The following is a 20187-nucleotide window of genomic DNA, read 5'->3' as shown; positions in this document are numbered from 1 at the left end:
TACATTTTTTAAAAAATTATTAGATGTATCTCCTGTTCTGTCCCCTGGGTTCAAAGCAGCTTACAGCAGTTTCTCCAAATGTGGACACTTCTGTCCTCAAGGGACTCACAGTCCAAATACATTATGATTTTGCTGAGACCTTCTCTCCGTGTGCATAATAAGCAGATGGATAAGAGGGGACTCTGGCCATGCTACTGGCACCACCTCTGACATCATATGCCACCCTGATGACCTTTTCACAGGTCTGGAAAAAATCACCTCTGTCCACACCACTTTTCAGATCTTTCACTCTGTGCATGAAGGTCAGAGGCAGCACCAAGGGACACATGGCATTGGGGACCAGGCTAGTGAAACAGTTCTGTTCTCCCTTCCTCATGAATTCCTTGTACACATTGCGAAGTTATGACGAATGAGCTTGTTGCTTAGATTATGGACTTCCTAGTTCCATGAGCTGCTGCACATAAGACAGAATTTCCAGTATGGAACTCTACTCTGGCATGACAAAACTTTCAATTAACGTTATCAATTCATGACTTCATCTGTCCCATTTGACAAACTACATGCAGCTTCCTGTATGGATGTGATCGCTGAATAGGAAATTGGTCTAGATAAGAAGCCAATGAAGCCTTTTACTCCATTAACCACCCTAATCATCATCCTCATCAACTTTATAACAAGGTAAAGCAATATGATGATCACTCCTCTATTGCAGACCTGGATCTGAGACATCCTAGTTTGCACAAAGCCAGCCTCTGGATCTGTGGCTGACCTAAAGTTTCAAGCAGGGGCTTTTCAACCAATGAACCATGCACTAAAAAGTCATGGCCCTACATCAGCTCTCAAATATGTACTTACCATTGGCTCTAATGGCCACTGGGTGACCCACTTCACTGGGTGGGTCATTGCCACAATGCCAGGAATGCCCAGCACCATGAGGTAAAATGTCGCACTGAGACAGAAATATTTAATAGCAAGGGAACACAGATGGTCATGGAAATAACTCACCTGCATTTTAGCCACTTGTGATTCATCACTTTTTATTTACTTTTTTATTCATAGAACTTCTATACCACCCTTCATCCAAGGATCACAGGACAGTTTACAATACAAAATCAAAATAAAATACTCAATTGCACTTATTTAACATTTTGTTAATGGGTCAATATGTTTCAAATGTTCAGGATGTGAGGGCCATTCCTTATGTAGTTAGCAGGGCTGGGGAATCCCCAAAGTTTGCAAATGTACAAATAAAAGTGCTGGGGGGGGGGACCCAAAGGGAGAGGGAACCCTGAAAACAGCCCAATGGGAACAAACCTTGCTCAGTGGCCATGTAGTCAGGGCCGTCTTACCCATAGGCACTAGGGTGCGGGGCACCTGGGGGCTGGGGTCTCAGGGGTGCCAGGCCAAGAGTCTGGGGCCCAAGAGTTAAGTCCGGGGAAGAGCCCATCCATTGGTTGGAGTGCCGCAGCATGCTCTTCTGCTGTGGGCGGCTCTGCACCGCGAATTCAGAGGCGACCGAGCCAATGAGATGCTGAGGCGGCCAGCCAACTCCACTCTCCTGCGCGCCTGGGACTGGGCAACCTGGAGGGGGCACTGGACAGATCTTTGCACCCTGTCGCTGCATATGCTTAAGACAGCCCTGCATGGGGTACTGGTTGGTTGTTTGGGGGCTGGATGGGGACAATGACAGAAAGTAGAGTAGGAATGGAACGGAGCAATCTCAGAGAAATGGAAACACTGAAAACATTCAGCTGCAGAACCCACTTATTCATTCCTTATAGGTATTTATTCAATTTCTACCCCACCCTTCCTTACAAAGGAACGCAGGGCAGCAAAAACATAAATAATAAAACTTTCCCCAAAGCATTCTGAAAACAGTGCAAACAGTCTAAGAGACAGTTTGAAACATTCTCTCGCCGGCTGATCACCCCAAGTGCAGAAACTGATTTTGGTGAAACCTCCTTTCGGCTTAAGGAATGTTATAGATGAACAACCCCTTATGGGGTGGGGTTGTGCAGTGGGGACAAAAATCGGGGTGGGGGGGGAGAGATGATGTGTGGTCTCGGAACCCACACAGAAGGCAATGGGGCCTGGGCTGGGGGAGGGGACGCTCCTTGCATCTTGCTGAAGGAATCCATCCCTGCCCTTTGAAAGCTTCTCCCTCCCCTGCCTAGTTGCCGACACCCCCACCCCCTGCAGTGACACATGCCAGACACTGTGGCAGCGAGAGCTTAATTCATTGATCTTTCCACAGCTTTGAGATTCTTTAAGCAGCGCACCAAGATGGAGAAAGCCACTTCCATTCATTGAGGAGGCATATGTGTTTTAACTTGCCTCCAGAAGTGGGTTGGCATGAGTCTCCCACCCCCCACCCACCCACCCACATACACACAGACTCGCCCCCCTCCCCTTCAAAAGGGTTCCCTATTTGGCCATCCCCCTTAGCAGCTGGACTACAAACCCCCTCGGCTGACCTTACATGGGCTGTGGGGCCCCGAGTGTTTCGCCCGGGCTGTGACTTTTGCCTTCCCTACTCCATTAATGGCCTCGCTGCTCCTCAATGGCGTGAAGGCGACCAAATAAGGACAAGGTGCCTGGCCGGTCCCTCAGGAGCCGGAGAGTGACACCGCCACTCCGCCGAGTATAAATGGGTGGCGCTCCCTGCGAGTCGGGACCCAGTCTGGTACTCAGGACCCCCGCGCAGTTATAAGTGTTGAGCTGGTGAGTAGCGCAGCTGACCAAGCCCGGCCGTCTAAGCCTGGATGCGGCAAGGCAGGAGCCGCGCTTGGCATCCTCGGGGCAGCCTCCCTGCCTAGCACCTCGGTTGCCTTCGACGGGACGTGTGTTTGCGCGACTGTGCGATCCAGAGAGGTTGGGTGGGCTACGAAGCAGTGAATTGGATCCGCTGCGCAACCCTGCGCACGGATCTACCTTTGGAAGCAAGTCACACTTTGTTCGATGGGGCTGTGCGCACTTGCAGCCTCGCGCTGCGATCCTAGCCCCGCTTCACCTGGGGGTAAGCCCCATCCAATAGGACTTACTTACGGTTAGGATCGCGCTCTTTCAGCCAATGAAGCGCCAGGCAAGATCGGTTTAAATTTACTCTTCCCATTCGTATTGTGGATCGCCTTTGGGGTGCGTTGCGCGGCTTGCGCGCAGGGAAGAGATGGCTAGAGAGTAACAGGTTTAAGTTCAACTACTCTCAGAGTTAACTGTGTAGGATTGAGCTATTTGGTCTCCCTCGGAAAATTCACCGGTGGTTTTGTTTTGCTTGCAGCGCGCTGCCCGAGACATAACAAAGAAATGTTGTGTTTGCTCTCTTAGCCGCCACATTCGCGCTATTTCTAACTTTACATTTCACCCTCCCCACCTTTACAGTTGCGGGGAGGGGAATGCCAAGAAATAACGACTTTTGAAAGTACTAACACAAAAAACCAACAAAAAAAAACCAACCTTACTGGGATTCCAAATTTGCATTCAGTCAAAAATATGAGGGTCCCGGGATTGGAGACAGGGCAATACAAGAAAACGGAGAGCGCTGCGATCCACAAATTGCTTGAGGCGGGCGGCGTTGAATTCGCGAGGGACTAACTCCCTAAAGCGATCCAAACACGACACCTGCTTAAGCAATGTGTAGACCGCGCCAACTACGGTCGGGTCTCCCGTGGCGCGAAGGCATTCTGACCTGTTGTAACTGGAGCCCCGCCGGATGAATTAGAGGAGCGCAGCCAAGGAATATCATGGGTGGCATGTGGGGAAGGAAGCCCGTTGCCTGAAGCCTGGAACCGGCCCGAGCGGAAAACTTTCGGTTGGCTGGAGTTTTGTTGTTGTTTGTTTTGTCTCTTCGTGCTTAGACGTGAAGGGTCTTTTGAGATCGGGAGGGGCGAAGCGACCCAGCCTCGGGGGCTCTCTGCTTAGCGCTGCCGCCGCTTTCGGTCTGGCCCCCGGCCCCGACGACGCGCCCTACTTGCCGATCTTGTGTCTTTCAGCTCCCTGATTCCTTCCCGAGATGTGTGACGACGAGGAGACCACCGCCCTGGTGTGCGACAACGGATCGGGCTTGGTCAAGGCAGGCTTCGCCGGAGACGATGCCCCTCGCGCCGTCTTCCCTTCCATCGTCGGCCGCCCCAGGCACCAGGTAAACTTTCCACCCCTGACGACACCCAAGAACAAGGAGAGACCAGCCTTTTCCTTTGTCTAGCCCGGGGGACTGTCAAACAAATGCATACAAGTGCAGTGTACGCGAACACGCGTCCTTTCCCCCTTTTCCTTTAAAACCCGTCCTAGCTCCACTGTATACTCCGGTCTTTCCCTCTCCAGAATTCCCTCTCCCCCAGCAATCCTCTCTTCTCTAACTTTCTCTTCTTCAGCCTGCTGCAGTGAATCGCCCCCTCCCCTTGCCGCAAACTTTTCTCTTCGTTATCTGTTTGGCAGATCAGTTTGTGTGCCTCCACAAATCATAAACTTGTAGCATTGGGCATAAAGAGACACAACGCTCCTCAAACTCGTTTTCTACAGTACTTGGTCATTGACCGCAATAGATTGATTGAATTCATGTTCCAATTTTTGACATTCCAATCCCAGCTCCGTCTTCATTTACTTGCTAGTGACACTTCAATTCCTTGCCCCCCCCCCTTTGCTTTGATCTTCTATTCCTCTTCCCCATTGGTGAGTTCCACCTTTTTAAACTGGAAGTGATTTCAAAACTAATATAAATCGGTCTTCCCGTTCCTGTCTTGTACATAGTTGCTGCACATAACTAAACCTTCCCGTCTGGCACAATGCCACTTCCACAGTGCCTCATGTTGTAGGACCTACAATGTACAGTTGGCACCTTATATAAATGCTCATTAATAGCAACCTTCTCCCCCAGTTGTTTGCGGCTGCAAAGCAATTTTGCATGCCCTGCTTCTATAATCCTATTTTCCTCACTTGCATTCCAATCACCTTCCAAGGAATTTAGGTCAATGTCAATGGGGTTATTCCATATCTCACAACAGACTTGTGAGATGGACTACGATCAGAAATAGTGACTTTTTCCATATCACCCATATCATCGTCCTCTTACTACTCCATGGCCCCTTAAACTTCCATTCTATTGCTTCTTTTGCTTTTAATCCTCTGCTCCATTTCTCCCCTTTTCTATCCTGTATTTACTTCTCACTTGTATCTTATTCTCTTGCTTACTTTCCTTTTTGCGTTACCTCCCAGGCTGTTACTTTCTCTTATTCACTTTCCGTTGAAAAATAGTTTTAAAGTTTTGTATGTTGATTGGCAACAATCTAATATCTATGATAAATACATGACTTTTGGGTCTCCTCAAATAAGTAGTAGCAGTGCCAATCCTTATTCTATACTCACACAACATTGTTGAACTACAGATCCCATCATCCCTGGCTACTGGCCATGCTGAATGGGGATGATGGGAGTTGTAGTCCATCATCCTCTGAAGGGCTACTCTTGATCTGCAAATTTTGTAAAAGTCTTAAAAAACCAATTTTCCCCATAACCATAGAAAGGGATCACCTTTAACTTTTTAAACTTTAACTTGGCATGATTTCTGGAACATAACATTGGATGTATTTGCTAACAAATGTGATGTGTTGAACTATGCTGGCCCATTCAGGTTCATGGATGCAATGAAAAACAGGCATGACCCAGACCCAGCTATCCAGTTCAAGTGGAAGAACTTGAAGCATGCCATCAGTATAACTTCAAAATGCTTTAATGCTGTTCCTTAAATTTCTGAGGCTGCATTTGCCAAACAGATGTAGTTTACTTCAACAGTAACCAACCATCAATTACTTCATCTTGGGAAGTACGTGGAAATATTGTACAGGAGTAATGTCCACATTGTGCTGCCAGTGAGGAAACTAGAGAAGTTGTTGTTGTTGTTTTTTACTGTGGTAGTTAGTGCTGGAACAAACTAGTAAACTACTACTAAATGACAGGTGATGCAAATGCACCCTAAATACATTTTATATATTAGCTTTCACTCACCCACATTTTATACCTGTTCCATAACCAAGCGAAAGAAGAAAATGACCTTTTAATAACATGAATTAAATGATGAATTGTTGACACCATCTTTCATCAACTTTCCTCCACTTGTCTCACACTGAAGTTAATCATTTTGTCCTTTAAGCTACACTGTCTCACAATGCCTGGCATTGTTTTCTTGTCTCTTCTGCCCTCTAGGGTGTCATGGTTGGTATGGGCCAGAAAGACTCCTATGTAGGTGATGAAGCTCAGAGCAAGAGAGGTATCCTGACCCTGAAATATCCCATTGAACATGGCATTATCACTAACTGGGATGACATGGAAAAAATCTGGCACCATACTTTCTATAATGAACTGCGTGTTGCCCCCGAAGAACATCCCACCCTGCTTACCGAGGCTCCTCTGAACCCCAAGGCCAACCGTGAAAAGATGACCCAAATCATGTTTGAGACCTTCAATGTGCCTGCCATGTATGTGGCCATCCAAGCTGTTCTATCCCTTTATGCTTCTGGACGTACTACAGGTAAAAAGCAACTGGTTGTTTGGCTTAGCAGTCTCTCTACACCTAAGTCAACCAAGTTCACTCCCTCCTTGTATTCTGCATTAAATTTGGATCAGGGATGGGGAACATGCGACTCCACAGAAGTTGGAGCACAACTAGGATCAGCCCCACAGAAGTTGGAGCACAACTAGGATCAGCCCCAACCAACACCAGGCAGTAATCAGGGATGATGGGAGTTGTAGCTGAAGCAACATCTGGAGTTGCCATAGCTTCCCCAACCCTGAGCGAGATTCTCAAAAAGCTGTAGTTCCTACAATAATGCCCAGCCTCTACTGTATTGCACATTAGAGACCCCAAACTTTTTCTCCCTTTGCAAGCATGGCAATAGCCATTCTAAGTGGTGCCCTGTAAACACTATGGCATCAATATATGTATCCCAAATCCCATAGGGTCTGGCGCCATCTTGGAGACCAACCAAGCTGGAGACCAAAGGGCCCAATAAACATATTTAGGAGCACCTGGGAAGTTCCTCCCTTCTTTTCCTGCAGTTGGCGCCTTCCCATTTTTTCTTTATGATTTCTCTAATTTATTTGAATGTCACCCCATAATATGAAATTATCTGTGTGGCTCACAATATACAAGTAAAAAATGCCACCTGGAATACAAAGTAAAACATAAAGCCATTGAAAAGGAAGACAACAACAAACTGCAGAAGTACAACAAAACTCCCAAAATTAAAAACTGATTTTAAGAAACAGGGACTCAGGCCCAGATTAAATTATTTAAGAAGCCTGGCTTGGGTAAACAGAAAGCTCTTCAGCGGGTGCCAAAACAAACACAAAGAAGGGAAGATGATTCCATAAAGGGGTTACCACTTCAGAGAAGGCTCTCCTACCATATGGGCAGGCCAATCATGTGATTCCTTCTCACCTGACCATTGCCTAGCCAAGATGAAGGATGATGATCAGGTGCTCTTGGCCCTTTATATGTTATAGCAGCTTTGTGGGATAAATGACACCATTTTGTGAATACAGCATGGGCACGCTATGCTGGGGGGGAAACAATCTGTAGTAAATACTCTCAGTATTAAAAAAATAAATATCTTACCATAGTTGCAATGGAAGACAGTACCATTACTGGTAGAAAAGGTAAGCTGAAGATGAATTTCAGGAAGTCTTTGCCTTGGATATTATGGTCTGTGGCATGATGCTGAGAACTATTTGAAATAAGAAAGCTCTCCTCCTCAGTCATTTTTGTTATACCACTTGAGTCTTTATTTGCATACAAATTCTTCTGACCTGCTAAATTGCTTGTTGAAAGGCCCCATCGCTCCTGAAAACATTGCTATAGGTTTGTTTGCGTAGAGGCTTATCTGTTCTTGGCCATTACTATCTCACAGGTATTGTCCTTGATTCCGGGGATGGTGTTACGCACAATGTCCCAATCTATGAAGGTTATGCTCTCCCTCATGCCATCATGCGCCTGGATCTGGCAGGCAGGGATCTGACCGACTACCTCATGAAGATTCTAACAGAACGTGGTTATTCCTTTGTGACAACTGGTAAGCACAATTCAGGCTCACTTGGAAATGTGGGTGGGGGGAGCAACGGTTTGTTTTAATATATATTTCTATCTGTCCATGAAGATTTTGACTACACATACACACAAGCACGGCAACAAAATGTTGAACATACTAAATACGTTGCCTACATTGTCACCACAATTAAAAGGTATTTCTGTGAACTAATTCCGCTTTATTATAAAACCCTCCCCAAACATGTTGATTATAAAATGTGCACATTTCATGCAAAAATATTCTGCTTAACTTTCTTTTAAAACATGAGTTTTGCTACATTCTACATGAACACATACCACTTTTAGAAGACTTGAAAATAGCAACTCGGTAGAATTAAATTCAATGATAGCCGAAGTCATATAAAATGGATTAAAAAATACCGTATTTTTCGCTCTATAAGACGCACCAGACCACAAGACGCACCTAGTTTTTGGAGGAGGAAAACAAGAAAAAAAATATTCTGAATCTCAGAAGCCAGAACAGCAAGAGGGATCGCTGCGCAGTGAAAGCAGCAATCCCTCTTGCTGTTCTGGCTTCTGGGATAGCTGCGCAGCCTGCATTCGCTCCATAAGACGCACACACATTTCCCCTTACTTTTTAGGAGGGAAAAAGTGAGTCTTATAGAACAAAAAATATGGTATATATTTTAATCCTCTGACTGGAACTGTGCTTCTTGCCAGATTCCACATGGGCCACCCCCACTACCATTTTCTCCTCTTACCCTGCAAGACTTTGCTTTTGTGCAAATCCTGCTTCTCCTACAATTCTTCAACCCATCTAGTTTATTGAGTGATGCTGTAGGCACCTCCAGGATGTGACAGATCTCTATACTCCTGTTTGAGTGCAGGGAACCTCTCAGAGAAAGGGATGGTTTCTTTCCTCAATACACTTTCATTCGCCTTGGTTCCCACTTGTCTTTCCTTAGCCTTTATCTCCTCTTCTCTGCCATTAATTTCTGGTTTTGCCTTTACAGCTGAACGTGAGATTGTCCGTGACATTAAGGAGAAGTTGTGCTACGTTGCTCTGGACTTTGAGAATGAAATGGCTACTGCAGCCTCCTCCTCTTCTCTAGAGAAGAGCTACGAGTTGCCTGATGGCCAGGTCATCACAATTGGGAATGAGCGTTTCCGCTGCCCAGAAACTCTCTTCCAACCATCTTTCATTGGTAAGTGTCCTGAAGCATGCAACATGCAAAACTCATCTGTGTTACAGAATCCCTCACAAATTTTAGGATCATTACTACTGACAAGTGCCTGATGGAAGGAAGTGTGTGTGGCGATTGGGGGGTGGGGAAGGTAGTGGGATAGTTAGGCCAGATTCAATCACAGAACTAAAACTTCTGGTAACAAACCGCCCCCCCCCCCAACAAGATCAGTTAAGGAAGAAAGCATCTCACTGATTACAATGGCATTTCACACTTACAGAACAACTAGTGCACCATCTACAGTGGGTACCTCAGGTTACAAACACTTCGGGTTACAGACTCCGCTAACCTGGAAGTAGTACCTCGGGTTAAGAACTTTACCTCAGGATAAGAACAGAAATTGTGCGGTGACGGCGCAGCGGCAGTGGGAGGCTAAAGTAGTACTTCAGGTTAAGAACGGTTTCAGGTTAAGAACAGACCTCCAGAATGAATTAAGTTTGTAACCAGAGGTACCACTGTATATAATATACAAGTTACATGCAACACATACTTTATAGCCACAAAAAATAATAGGCACCTGCTCTTGACTATCCATAGACCGGCTCTACTACATAAGAAATAAGTGGTATCTTCCTTAAAAGGAGGATTTCTTGTTTGTGGCACTTGCCGAGTACATTTTTTAAATACACAATCATAGTTTCCCTATTTGTGTAGGTCCTCATCTGCTTAGATGTCTGCTTTGAAATACTATACACAACTTTGCTGCTGTGTACAATGGCTTAAAATACTTTCATGGAGAAATCTAACCCCTTTGGGGTTGAAGATGCTTTGGGGAGTTATTATTGATAAAGTTTCTATCCCACCTTTCTCCTGGATTTAGGGTGGTGCGGGTGGCTCTCACACACAGGGCTGAGCTGGGGTGCAAAACAACAACAACAACCATGGGTAGCTACTAGTAACATCCATAACAAAGCATCTGTACCAAAAGGAATTATTGTGAAAATAAGTAGTATTGGGGTGGGGGGCGCCAAATTCTGACCTCACTCAGGGCGCCATATTACCAAAGTCCACCCCTATTCCAAGGTACTCAATCAAGATGGCAGTATACATGGTTTTGACCTTCTCCATTTTATCCTCAAAACAACCCTTTGTGGTAGTTTAGGCTGAGAGACAATGACTGGTTTTCATGTGAGCTTTCATGACTGAGTGTGGTTTTCCAGGTCCTAGTCTGACAAAAAACCACTTCACCACATTGGCTCTACCACATTGTTATGTCTCTGTGGAATGGCATCCCATCCCCACTGTGAGCCTTGTTGATGACCAAGGACCAGTTTAGGGGGGCTTTATTGTATTTAGCAGGTGATAACAAAGTCTAAGGAGATGGATTGCTTTGTTTAGATAGTGTCTAGCAAACTGTGGCACTAAAGGAGTAAAATGTAGCATTGGAACTGAGTGTCAGCTGCTGCAGCATTCCTTTTTTTTGGCACATGTTCTCACCACACAGCAAAAATCCTCATTTGTTGAGTTTGCTCTTTTTTTGGGGGGGGGGAGGAGACATGTGTATCCCGAAGAATTACTGCATCTAGTCCAACAAACATGTGCGTCTGAGGCCTAATAACTTTATCCTCTTGGTTATTCTTCTCAGTTAATTAAATTAAATTATCCAGCCGTGTGAGGCTTCTCTCCATCAGCAAAATGACTAATTACACTAGGGGTGTTGGGGAGGGGTGAGGAGACATCCATTAGGAATATTTACATATCTGGCTAGCTCCCTAGTTTTATGTGCCGAATGTCTATTGCCATGGATGTGCCTGTGTCGCAGGCATGAATGCCAAAGGCACAACACCATTTACTTTAAAGACCAGAGTGGTTGTCCTGTGCCAATCACATTGCGATGTTCAACAAAAGAAAATAATCACAATAAATGCTCCTCAAGTGCAATTTTTTCTTTGGCAATTGAATCTTGAATGCAATAAAGAGCAGGTCTTCTGGCCTTGCAGAAACTTGTATCCATGGCTAATTTATTGTTGATCCTTCTAGTGCCCAGCAGCAGCAGCAGCAACAACAACAATGATTTATTAAATATAGAATGGCACTCCAGATTATGCCAGATCCAGTATGTTAGTAACGTCAAAGTGACGAGTTACAAATAAAGGAAAGTAATATGCTTGAGGAAAGGCTGTGTGTTAGTAGCTTGGCATTGTGGTTTTGATTGACTGCATTTGTGAGTTTTATTTGAGCCATAGTTATGAGGGTTTATATACCTTAGACAAAGGACACGATGCACCCCGTGTTGCAGAGGTTTTACCTCCTTGCACTTCAATAGAGTTTGCAGGGACAACTCCGCATAAGATCCATTGAAATGAGTGGAGATGCTACCAGAGCAGTGCCTGAGAACTGCACCCTGTAAATGCCCCAAAGATAACTTGAAGCTCCAGAAAGGCTGGGGTAGATTCCTATTTCCTAAAACCAACCTTTGATTTGATTGCGATAGTAATCTCCCCTTGTTCTGCCAAATAAATCTGATGGATGCAGCAAGTGTTTATAGTGTAAGTTTTGTGTGTTCAAATGCAGCTGCTCGTCAGCTGCCGTTTCGTTAAGGATCAAGTTTCAGCTCACTTTAAGCAGCCACCTGTCAACTAATACATTGGAACGTAACCCGTAAATTCTTACTTCTGATGTATTTTCTCCCCATGCTCACAGCTAAGCTGCTGCTCATACCTTCATCATCTGTCGCCTTCATAAACACAGGCTCTGCATTTCTCCACTTTCAAATGCAATTGCTAGCATAGCCCACTGTGCCTTGAAGTTCTCACCATGTGGGCTATCAGTCTTACATTGCATCATGTCAAATCAAATTAGCCCAGTCATTAAAAAAAACTGTGCTGTGTATAAATTTATGAGGACATGTGCTGTGCATATCCATCTAACATGCTGACACAAAAACAGTTCATACAGCACTTTTTTTGTTGTTCATGCAAACAATCTTAACATTCCCTGGAACGTTGCTTTAAAGCTTTGGTGTGCTAAAGTTGCCTTGAGAAATGTAAAAACGAATCAGTGCAACACAGTAAACAACCATTTCTGTGAACACAGTGATTGTGTTTCCACAGCCCCTATGTATAGCCAAATGTCACACAGTGACACCTGTGAAGTTCTGAACAAGCTACATTTCTGTGGTATAACTGGCATTATGCCACATTCTGAATCTTTTATTATTATTATTATTATTATTATTATTATTATTATTATTATTATTATTACTACTATTATTATATTTTATTAAAAACTATTCCACCTGCCTCCTTTCCTTTCATGCCTTATTTATTAACCCAGATATTAGGGTTTTTAAAAATTTTTTACCCAATTTTATGGCAAATTCTTGATGAGAAAATGGCTTTTTGCATTTTCAGTTCTCTTATGTAGCTTTCTGCTTACGAACAGCATTTCATAAAATTTCCTCTACCTTCATCATTCAATGACTACACATTTTCGTTTCTTTCCAAGGCATGGAATCTGCTGGTATTCATGAAACTACTTACAACAGCATCATGAAGTGTGACATTGACATACGTAAAGATCTGTATGCGAACAATGTACTGTCAGGTGGTACTACCATGTACCCTGGTATTGCAGATCGTATGCAGAAAGAAATTACCGCTTTGGCTCCCAGCACCATGAAAATCAAGGTGAGCACATCTTTTATGTTCCAAACTGAAAATCAGAGTAATTTCAACTTTACCCAAATCTGAAAATGTGTATGAAGGTTGTGTGTCGATGTCTTATGGGACAGCAGAAACAATTATGCAAGCAGTTATATTGTTTGGAAACTGAGAACCTTGCTTCTTTCCCTCTCTTTAGATCATTGCCCCTCCTGAGAGGAAGTACTCTGTCTGGATAGGTGGTTCCATCTTAGCATCTCTTTCAACTTTCCAGCAGATGTGGATCAGCAAACAGGAGTACGATGAGGCTGGCCCATCAATTGTCCACCGCAAGTGCTTCTAAGCATCTCCCTGCCCTCCCCCTCCACTCATCTCCCACTCAGGATGACAACATGCTTCTTGAAGTCTTTTTTTCCAGTAATCCTTCCTGAACTTGGTTCAGTTATTGTACAGTTTGTTTACACACACCCGTGCAATTTATTTGTGCTTCTTTGAATATTTATTGCTTTATAAATAAACATGATCTGGGACTTGCAACCTAAATATGCTCTTCAGGCTGTTTTCTTTTGTGTGGACATCCAAAACCTGATTAGTAATATATATATATATATTTGTGGCACTTAGCATTCAAGACATCATTGTCCTCCAGAGTGATCCTGTTTGGTGGAACAAGAAGCTCAGCTTCTTCCTATTAATTCAATCTGTCTATGTATTTTTGCTTTCCTTTTGAAACTTGAACAGATAAATATTTGATGCTAATATTTGAAAAGCAGTGGCCCGGGGTAAATAAAATATATAGGACAGGAGTGACAATCTGTTTTGCATTAAATCACTAGATTTGGAAAATTTTCTCCTCCAGTAAAGCTCAGCGTAATCTAAGCATTGAAAGCTTAAGCACTGCTCAGCAAACCCAATTCTGTTATGTTAATATGATCAGAGAGTTATTTATAATAAATTGGGTTGATTTCTTAATCCTTCAAATACCCATCAATTATTTTCTTTGGGCAAGACAGAGCAAAGGAAAACACTAATCTCTTCTGACAACTTGCCCTCCCCTACCTTCTCAAGCCTACGCCAAACCCTGAAAGAAAGAACTGTAAAGCTTGGATGTGCTGAAGCAAACGTTTGGAGTAGTTACAATTTTAAACAAAATGTTATTGGTGCTTTTACAGCCCAGTTCTTATTCCTGTCTGGCACCAGGCCAGGAAATTCTCCGCCCCACTGTGGGTGCTATTAAAATAGCAAAAGTAGGTGGTGAAAGGCCTGGCTATTTCTTTATGCTTTTCAACACTTTATATACTGTTTTTAATCACAGTTGCCACACTCCTGTTCCACATGTTAGACTCACAATCTGTTGGGATTACAAGGGACAGCACACAAATGTTTTAGCAGTCATCAGTAGAGTTTCACCTAGAGACACCATCAGTCTTAGGGACAGGGAGGCCTTTGAAATGAGCTGAGGCTGAACTGGAGATGATTACAGAGATCAGCAATCAGATCTACTATACCTTTAAATGTTAGTAAACACAGGTGTTTGTGTGAAATTTGGAATTATTATTGTTGTTGTTGCAAAAGTCGGATGCCAACCTCTGCAGATCAGTATAAAGATTTCGGGGGGTTCCAGGAGCTCATGTTTCCCTTGAGAATCAAGGCAAGTTGTAGCTTTAAGAAATATGACTTATTCACATATCTACACCTGAATTCAGATGAAGACAGTCCAGATCTTACAGCATGGTCATCTCATGAGGGGTCTGTTCCCCACAGCAGTGCAGCACTGGACTCCAAGGCCTCTATCCTAAGTCTGCCTTCAGCCAGCCTGCCAAGATGGTTCTGTCTTTCCAGACCACGCATGGTGTTCTGGCCTCTCCAGCAGCCCATGGAGGACTCCTCTTTGTTCCCTCCCTCTTCTGCCAAAGCACACCTTGCTTTAAAACCCAAACCTCCTTCCTCAGACCCCTCCCCATCACCTTGGTCACCGGTTTTGCACAGACCTGAGGGATTCCTCTTGAACTGCTATGGACTGTCAATTGTTTCATAAAGACCAGCCCATCCAGACTCATTTGCATAGGCTACACCCAGGACTGCTGCAGCCTGCATTTCCCCTTACAATATCCCAAATATTAGCTAGATTATAATACAGTGGTACCTTGGGTTACATACGCTTCAGGTTACAGACTCCGCTAACCCAGAAATAGTGCTTCAGGTTAAGAACTTTGCTTCAGGATGAGAACCTAAATTGTGCGGCAGCAGGAGACCCCATTAGCTAAAGTGGTGCTTCAGGTTAAGAACAGTTTCAGGTTAAGGACGGACCTCCGGAACGAATTAAGTACTTAACCCGAGGTACCACTGTAATAGATTCTTCTATTTTTGGGGTTTAGGGGGGATTTCCCTCTTCCGAAACTCCCCCAAACAACAGTATTGTTATTTTATAAATTACCTGCCCTTCATCAAAAGGCCGCAGGGTGGGTGATAGCAATTTTATAGATTCTTTATTGTCATTACACTAGTGCAGCATTGCACAAGTGCAACGAAATTGGATGCCAACCCTTAAAAACAACAAAAACAAAACAACAGCAACAACCAAACAAACCACCTTCCAACCACACCCACACCCACACCCATCAAACTCCCCGGTCTCACTATCGAGTTACAGCATTCAAAAAGGCCACAGCTCTTGGATAGAAACTGTTTTTCGGTCTATTTGTCCTAGACTTGATGTTTCTATACCTCCTGCCAGAAGGCAGTAGTGCAAACAGACTGTATCCCGGGTGAGATGGATCCCGCAGGATGTTGTTTGCTTTCCTAAGGCAACGGGAACCGTACAGTTCTTCCAAAGGTGGGAGAGGTTGACCAATAATCCTTTGGGCTGTGGTTATGACCTTCTGGAGCACCTTCCTCTCCCTAGCTGTACAACTGGAGAACCAAGCACAAATACAATATGTAAGTATGCTCTCTATGGAGCCTCGGTAGAAGGACACCAGCAGTCTCTCACTCAGATTGTTCTTTTTTAAAAGTCTGAGGAAATAAATTCTCTGCTGGGCCTTCTTCACCAGAGCAGTGGTATTTGCGCTCCAAGTCATGCCCTGATCCATAGTCACTCCCAAAAACCTGAATTCCGCCACCCTCTCCACCCGTTCCCCGTTGATATACAAGGGCTGAATGTCCGCCTTTTTTTCCCTGTAATCCACCACCAATTCCTTGGTCTTAGCCGTATTGAGAGCCAGATTGTTCTCTCCACACCAAACACAGAGCCGCTCCACCTCGTCCCTGTATTAGAAAGAGTTTAAACACTATGGGCCATAGTGTTGGAGGAGAGGGGATCTAACCCTATCAGACACATACCTATACTGCTATCAGTGGGGAAAGTGTTTTACTCCCAGTGCACTGCAGTCTTAATCTGATGTGGGCTCACCAGAGCTTTTTTCCCCTTTTAAAAACAGTATTTAAATAAATGAAAGATCCAATCCTGGATCTCCACCATCTTTTCTGGTTTTGCTTTAAGTAGCAGAAGTATTTTACACACTATTGCACAGTCATGTCACAATTATCTGGAAATTTTGTGTTTGCATGGCTACATTGGGGTTATACTGGTGTTTCCTTGGGTGGCCACTTATGCAGAGAGAGAGAGAGAGAGAGAGAGAGAGAGAGAGAGAGAGAGGACACTGATTTGCACATCCCTAAGTTACACCTGGGGGTAAAATTACATCCCTGGTGCACTTTTCATTGTAAAATTTCCACTGAAGTAGACTTAGGGTGTAGTTCTTCTAGTACATTGTCACTGGCAGAGTAGTAACCAATGTCAGCAAATTTCAGCCATGTTCTTTTGATACACACAAAAAAGAGCCAGAGATAATTTTTAAAATCCCCAAAGAAGCAACTGAGGGACGAGGGGGGTCAGTGGGTTCTTCCCTGACCTGAAATTTTGTACCAAGGAGACTAGAGTTTTGGTTGATGTTGGAGATGCATAGGTTTGCTTTGCTCTGTGCTGGACCCAAAGCTATAGCTCAAGGATCTCCCTGGGAACCTAATGGGAAGACAAGTTTTGTGGAGAATGACTGCTGGGAGTTCCTCCATACTATGTTCAGGTTGTATATATGTGTAAATTAAGCCATATATCCTAATGAGACAACAGCCTCTACTGACCTTCATTCCAAGAAAATGGAAGTCTTGCTAGGTACTTGCACAGCCGAAGCTTCTCACCACCCCAAGACTGGGCTGTGCACAACACTATATAATGTGTATGCTGTATGTATACAGTGTGTGTGTTCAAACTGCTCCCTTTAGATTCCTACAGATCTCTTTTCTTCTAACTGTAAACCACTGAAGTTCTCCATTGAGCAGAATGCTGGAAAAGCTACGGGGTTCTGTTCTGCAAAGCTGCTACAGGTGGGGAAATGTTGGAGCAGACCAGACATTTCTCTGATGTATCTGGCATGAAGTATTTATTCTTATTCAGCAGCAGCCTCTCTCCAGCTATGTTATTCATAGCACATTAACTTAATCATTGCCCTGGGAATTCTGTCCATTGCTAGGAGAAAGGTAAGGGAAAGGGAAATCTTAAGGCACATTTGCGGCACTGTGGCTGCCTTTCCTTGGAAGGCCTGATAACGTCTGTCATGCCGCATTTTCTACCTAATGATAAAGCTTGCAGCAGCTCCTCAGCTCTCAATGTGATCTCTGCTCTGAGCTTCCCATTCCCTCCGCCCCCCTGCAGCCATAAGCAGCACTAAGTAAACACACTGACATACTGTGGCTGGACAACATGGAGATTAGGCAGGCTGGTCTAAAGGTGGTGGGTTATTTCAGTTCCATTGAATTGTTTGTGTTAGGGAAACAGTGCACAACTAGGGTACAGATCAGACAAAAATTCCTTTACGCCTTTCATTTATTTATAAATATGCATATGCCACTCTTCCTAAAGAAATGCCAAAACTGTAAATATGAGACAAAATGCATCAGTTGCTCAGCTGCCATCGGTCTGTCTTGGGAGACATTGGAAGAGTGTGCCTTCAAGGGTGAAGTCAAACTGTTGGAGGATTAATGCACCTGTTGTGGCTTTAGAGACCAATATGGGAGAGACATGTTTCGTTGCAGCTGGGGCAGCTGAAGGTGTCTGATTGTGCTGTAGTGGTTAAGAGCGGTAGTCTCGTAATCTGGGGAACCGGGTTCGCTTCCCCGCTCCTCCACATGCAGCTGCTGGTTGACCTTGGGCCAGTCACACTTATTTGAAGTCTCTCAGCCTCACTCACCTCACAGAGTGTTTGTTGCGAGGGAGGAAGGGAAAGGAGAATGTTAGCCGCTTTGAGACTCCTTAAAGGGAGTGAAAGGCGGGATATCAAATCCAAACTCTTCTTCTTCTTCTTGCAGGTGTACCATGGCATTTCTTCTTTCTGTGCTCCTCCCAGTGCTCATTCCTCCTCTGGTCACTGTCATGGATGCACAATCTGACTGTCTGTCTCCAGGCACTGCAGACATCTGCAAGGGATTTCCACATGGTGGGGCTGACGTTGCCAGTCTTCATGTCACATTTGCAGACATCTTTGTAACACAGATTTGGTCTGCCAATGGGCCTGGTGCCCGAAGCCAGCTTCTTGTAGAGCACATCCTTGGGGATCCTGCCATCTTCTATTCTGTGGACATGACCAAGCCAGCATAAAATGCACATGCTCCACAGCTTGGTATTTTCCATGGAATTCAGGCTGTAGTATGGCGTGTGCAGCAACCACAATATTTGCCTTGTATCTGCAGTGTTTGGAAGCAGCTCAGTTTGTGTCAGATCAGCTGTGTGTTCCAATTCCATTCAGGTTCAAATTTTATTGGTTAAATCCAAGCTCTGTTGTGTCCCCAATGACTATACAGTCATACCTCGGGTTACAGATGCTTCAGGTTGTGCATTTTCGGGTTATGGACATGCCGAAACCCGGAAGTACCGGAACTGGTTACTTCCGGGTTTCAGTGCTTGCACATGCGCAGAACGCTAAATCATGCTTTGCGCATGCACAGAAGCGCCGAATCGCAACCCGCACATGCGCAGATGCAGCGCTGCGGGTTGCGGATGCTGCGGGTTGTGAACGTGCCTCCCGCACAGATCACGTTCGCAACCCGAGCGTCCACTGTAATAAGGAATAAAAAATGGCCATATTTTCCTTTCCTTTCAGCATAAATGGGTGAAATTTTCAGGCAAAGGAGCCCCTTCAGAGTTGATTGAGTCTCCACATCCATCAGTAGGTTTTTGTGTGTGCAGAGAACCTTTAAATTTTATTTTCCAAGGAAAGAAAACATCTGTAACTTTTTAATTTTCTGTCAGAGTTGGCCGAAATTTGGAATCATTGTCCATTGTCTTAGAGGATGAAGCTGGTCATATTTATGAAAGATGGATGCATCAGTTCTCTTACAAGAACCCTTTATCATTTTGTGGTGTGAAAATTGGGCTAAGACCCAATTATCAATGCACATTATTCATTTCTGGGCTTAGCTCAAAGTGTTGATTTTAGTTTTTAAACCATACATGGCTTAGGGGCAAGTCAGCTTAGGAAACTTTTGCCCTTTCATGAGTTCCCCTCTTAGTCAGATTCAAAAGCCCTACCCTTGGTCCCATCCTTGTGTGACATTAGTCAAATGGATATGAAAGACAGGATCATTTCAGTGATGGCACCAAGATTGTGAAACTCGCTCCCCTTGGAGATCTATATTGGTCCTCTTCTCTGTTAGCATTTGCTGCTTTTTTTGGGGGGGGGGATATTTCAGCATGCCTTTGATTTGTGGTTCACTGGCCCTTTCCCTAGTCTTCACACTGCGCTTTGGCTTTTAACATACTATATTGTCTGCTGCTGTTTCTAATTGTACAGTAGTACCTTAGATCCCAAATGCCTTGGTATTCAGACATTTTGTCTCTCGAATGTTGCAAACCTGGAAGTGTGGAATCTGAACGTCCTATGGGGTTTCCACGGCTTCTAATTGGCTGCAGGAGTTTCCTGCAGCCAATCAGAAGCCGCACTTTGGTTTCTGACCATTTTGGAAGTTGAACAGACTTCCAGAACAGATTCCGTTCAACTTCCAAGGGACGACTGTATAGTTTTTATGATGGTTTTTGTTTGTTTGCATTTCTATTGTTTTTAACTATGTAAGTCGAATAATAACTCATCTTAGCTAATTTAAGCAAAACAAGCAAAAAAGCCCAACCTCAATTCAGGCCTGAAAAAAACACATGAGGACAATAAGAAAAGCACTGGGATGCAGTAGGTGGGCAGCCACATCCCATGGATTTTCTTTAAAAAAGGATCTAAATAAATGATGCTTCCCC

The 20187-nt window shown here is 44.3% G+C and overlaps 1 protein-coding gene across 1 annotated transcript; it reads left to right on the top strand.

The window, feature by feature from the left end:
* Positions 1-2582: 2582 nt before the first annotated feature.
* ACTC1 (actin alpha cardiac muscle 1) lies at positions 2583-13427 on the top strand. Its single transcript, XM_082240815.1, has 7 exons — positions 2583-2721; positions 3990-4138; positions 6199-6523; positions 7902-8063; positions 9052-9243; positions 12730-12911; positions 13084-13427. The coding sequence occupies exons 2-7, from the start codon at positions 4010-4012 to the stop codon at positions 13225-13227; spliced, it is 1134 nt and encodes a 377-aa protein (XP_082096941.1). The 5' UTR covers positions 2583-2721; positions 3990-4009; the 3' UTR covers positions 13228-13427.
* Positions 13428-20187: the final 6760 nt, after the last annotated feature.

Source organism: Podarcis vaucheri (assembly GCF_965113315.1).
Source record: "Podarcis vaucheri genome assembly, chromosome: 1".
NCBI classification, from domain to species: Eukaryota; Metazoa; Chordata; class Lepidosauria; order Squamata; family Lacertidae; genus Podarcis; species Podarcis vaucheri.
This window is presented reverse-complemented; position numbering and strand designations above follow the sequence as displayed.

Bases quoted from the DNA above. Each gene is read 5' to 3' on its own strand.
- ACTC1 (XM_082240815.1), top strand. From the start codon at position 4,010: ATGTGTGACGACGAGGAGACCACCGCCCTGGTGTGCGACAACGGATCG. The intron at 6,524-7,901 runs GTAAAAAGCAAC...ACTATCTCACAG, and splicing joins TGCTTCTGGACGTACTACAG to GTATTGTCCTTGATTCCGGG. The intron at 8,064-9,051 runs GTAAGCACAATT...TTGCCTTTACAG, and splicing joins TTATTCCTTTGTGACAACTG to CTGAACGTGAGATTGTCCGT.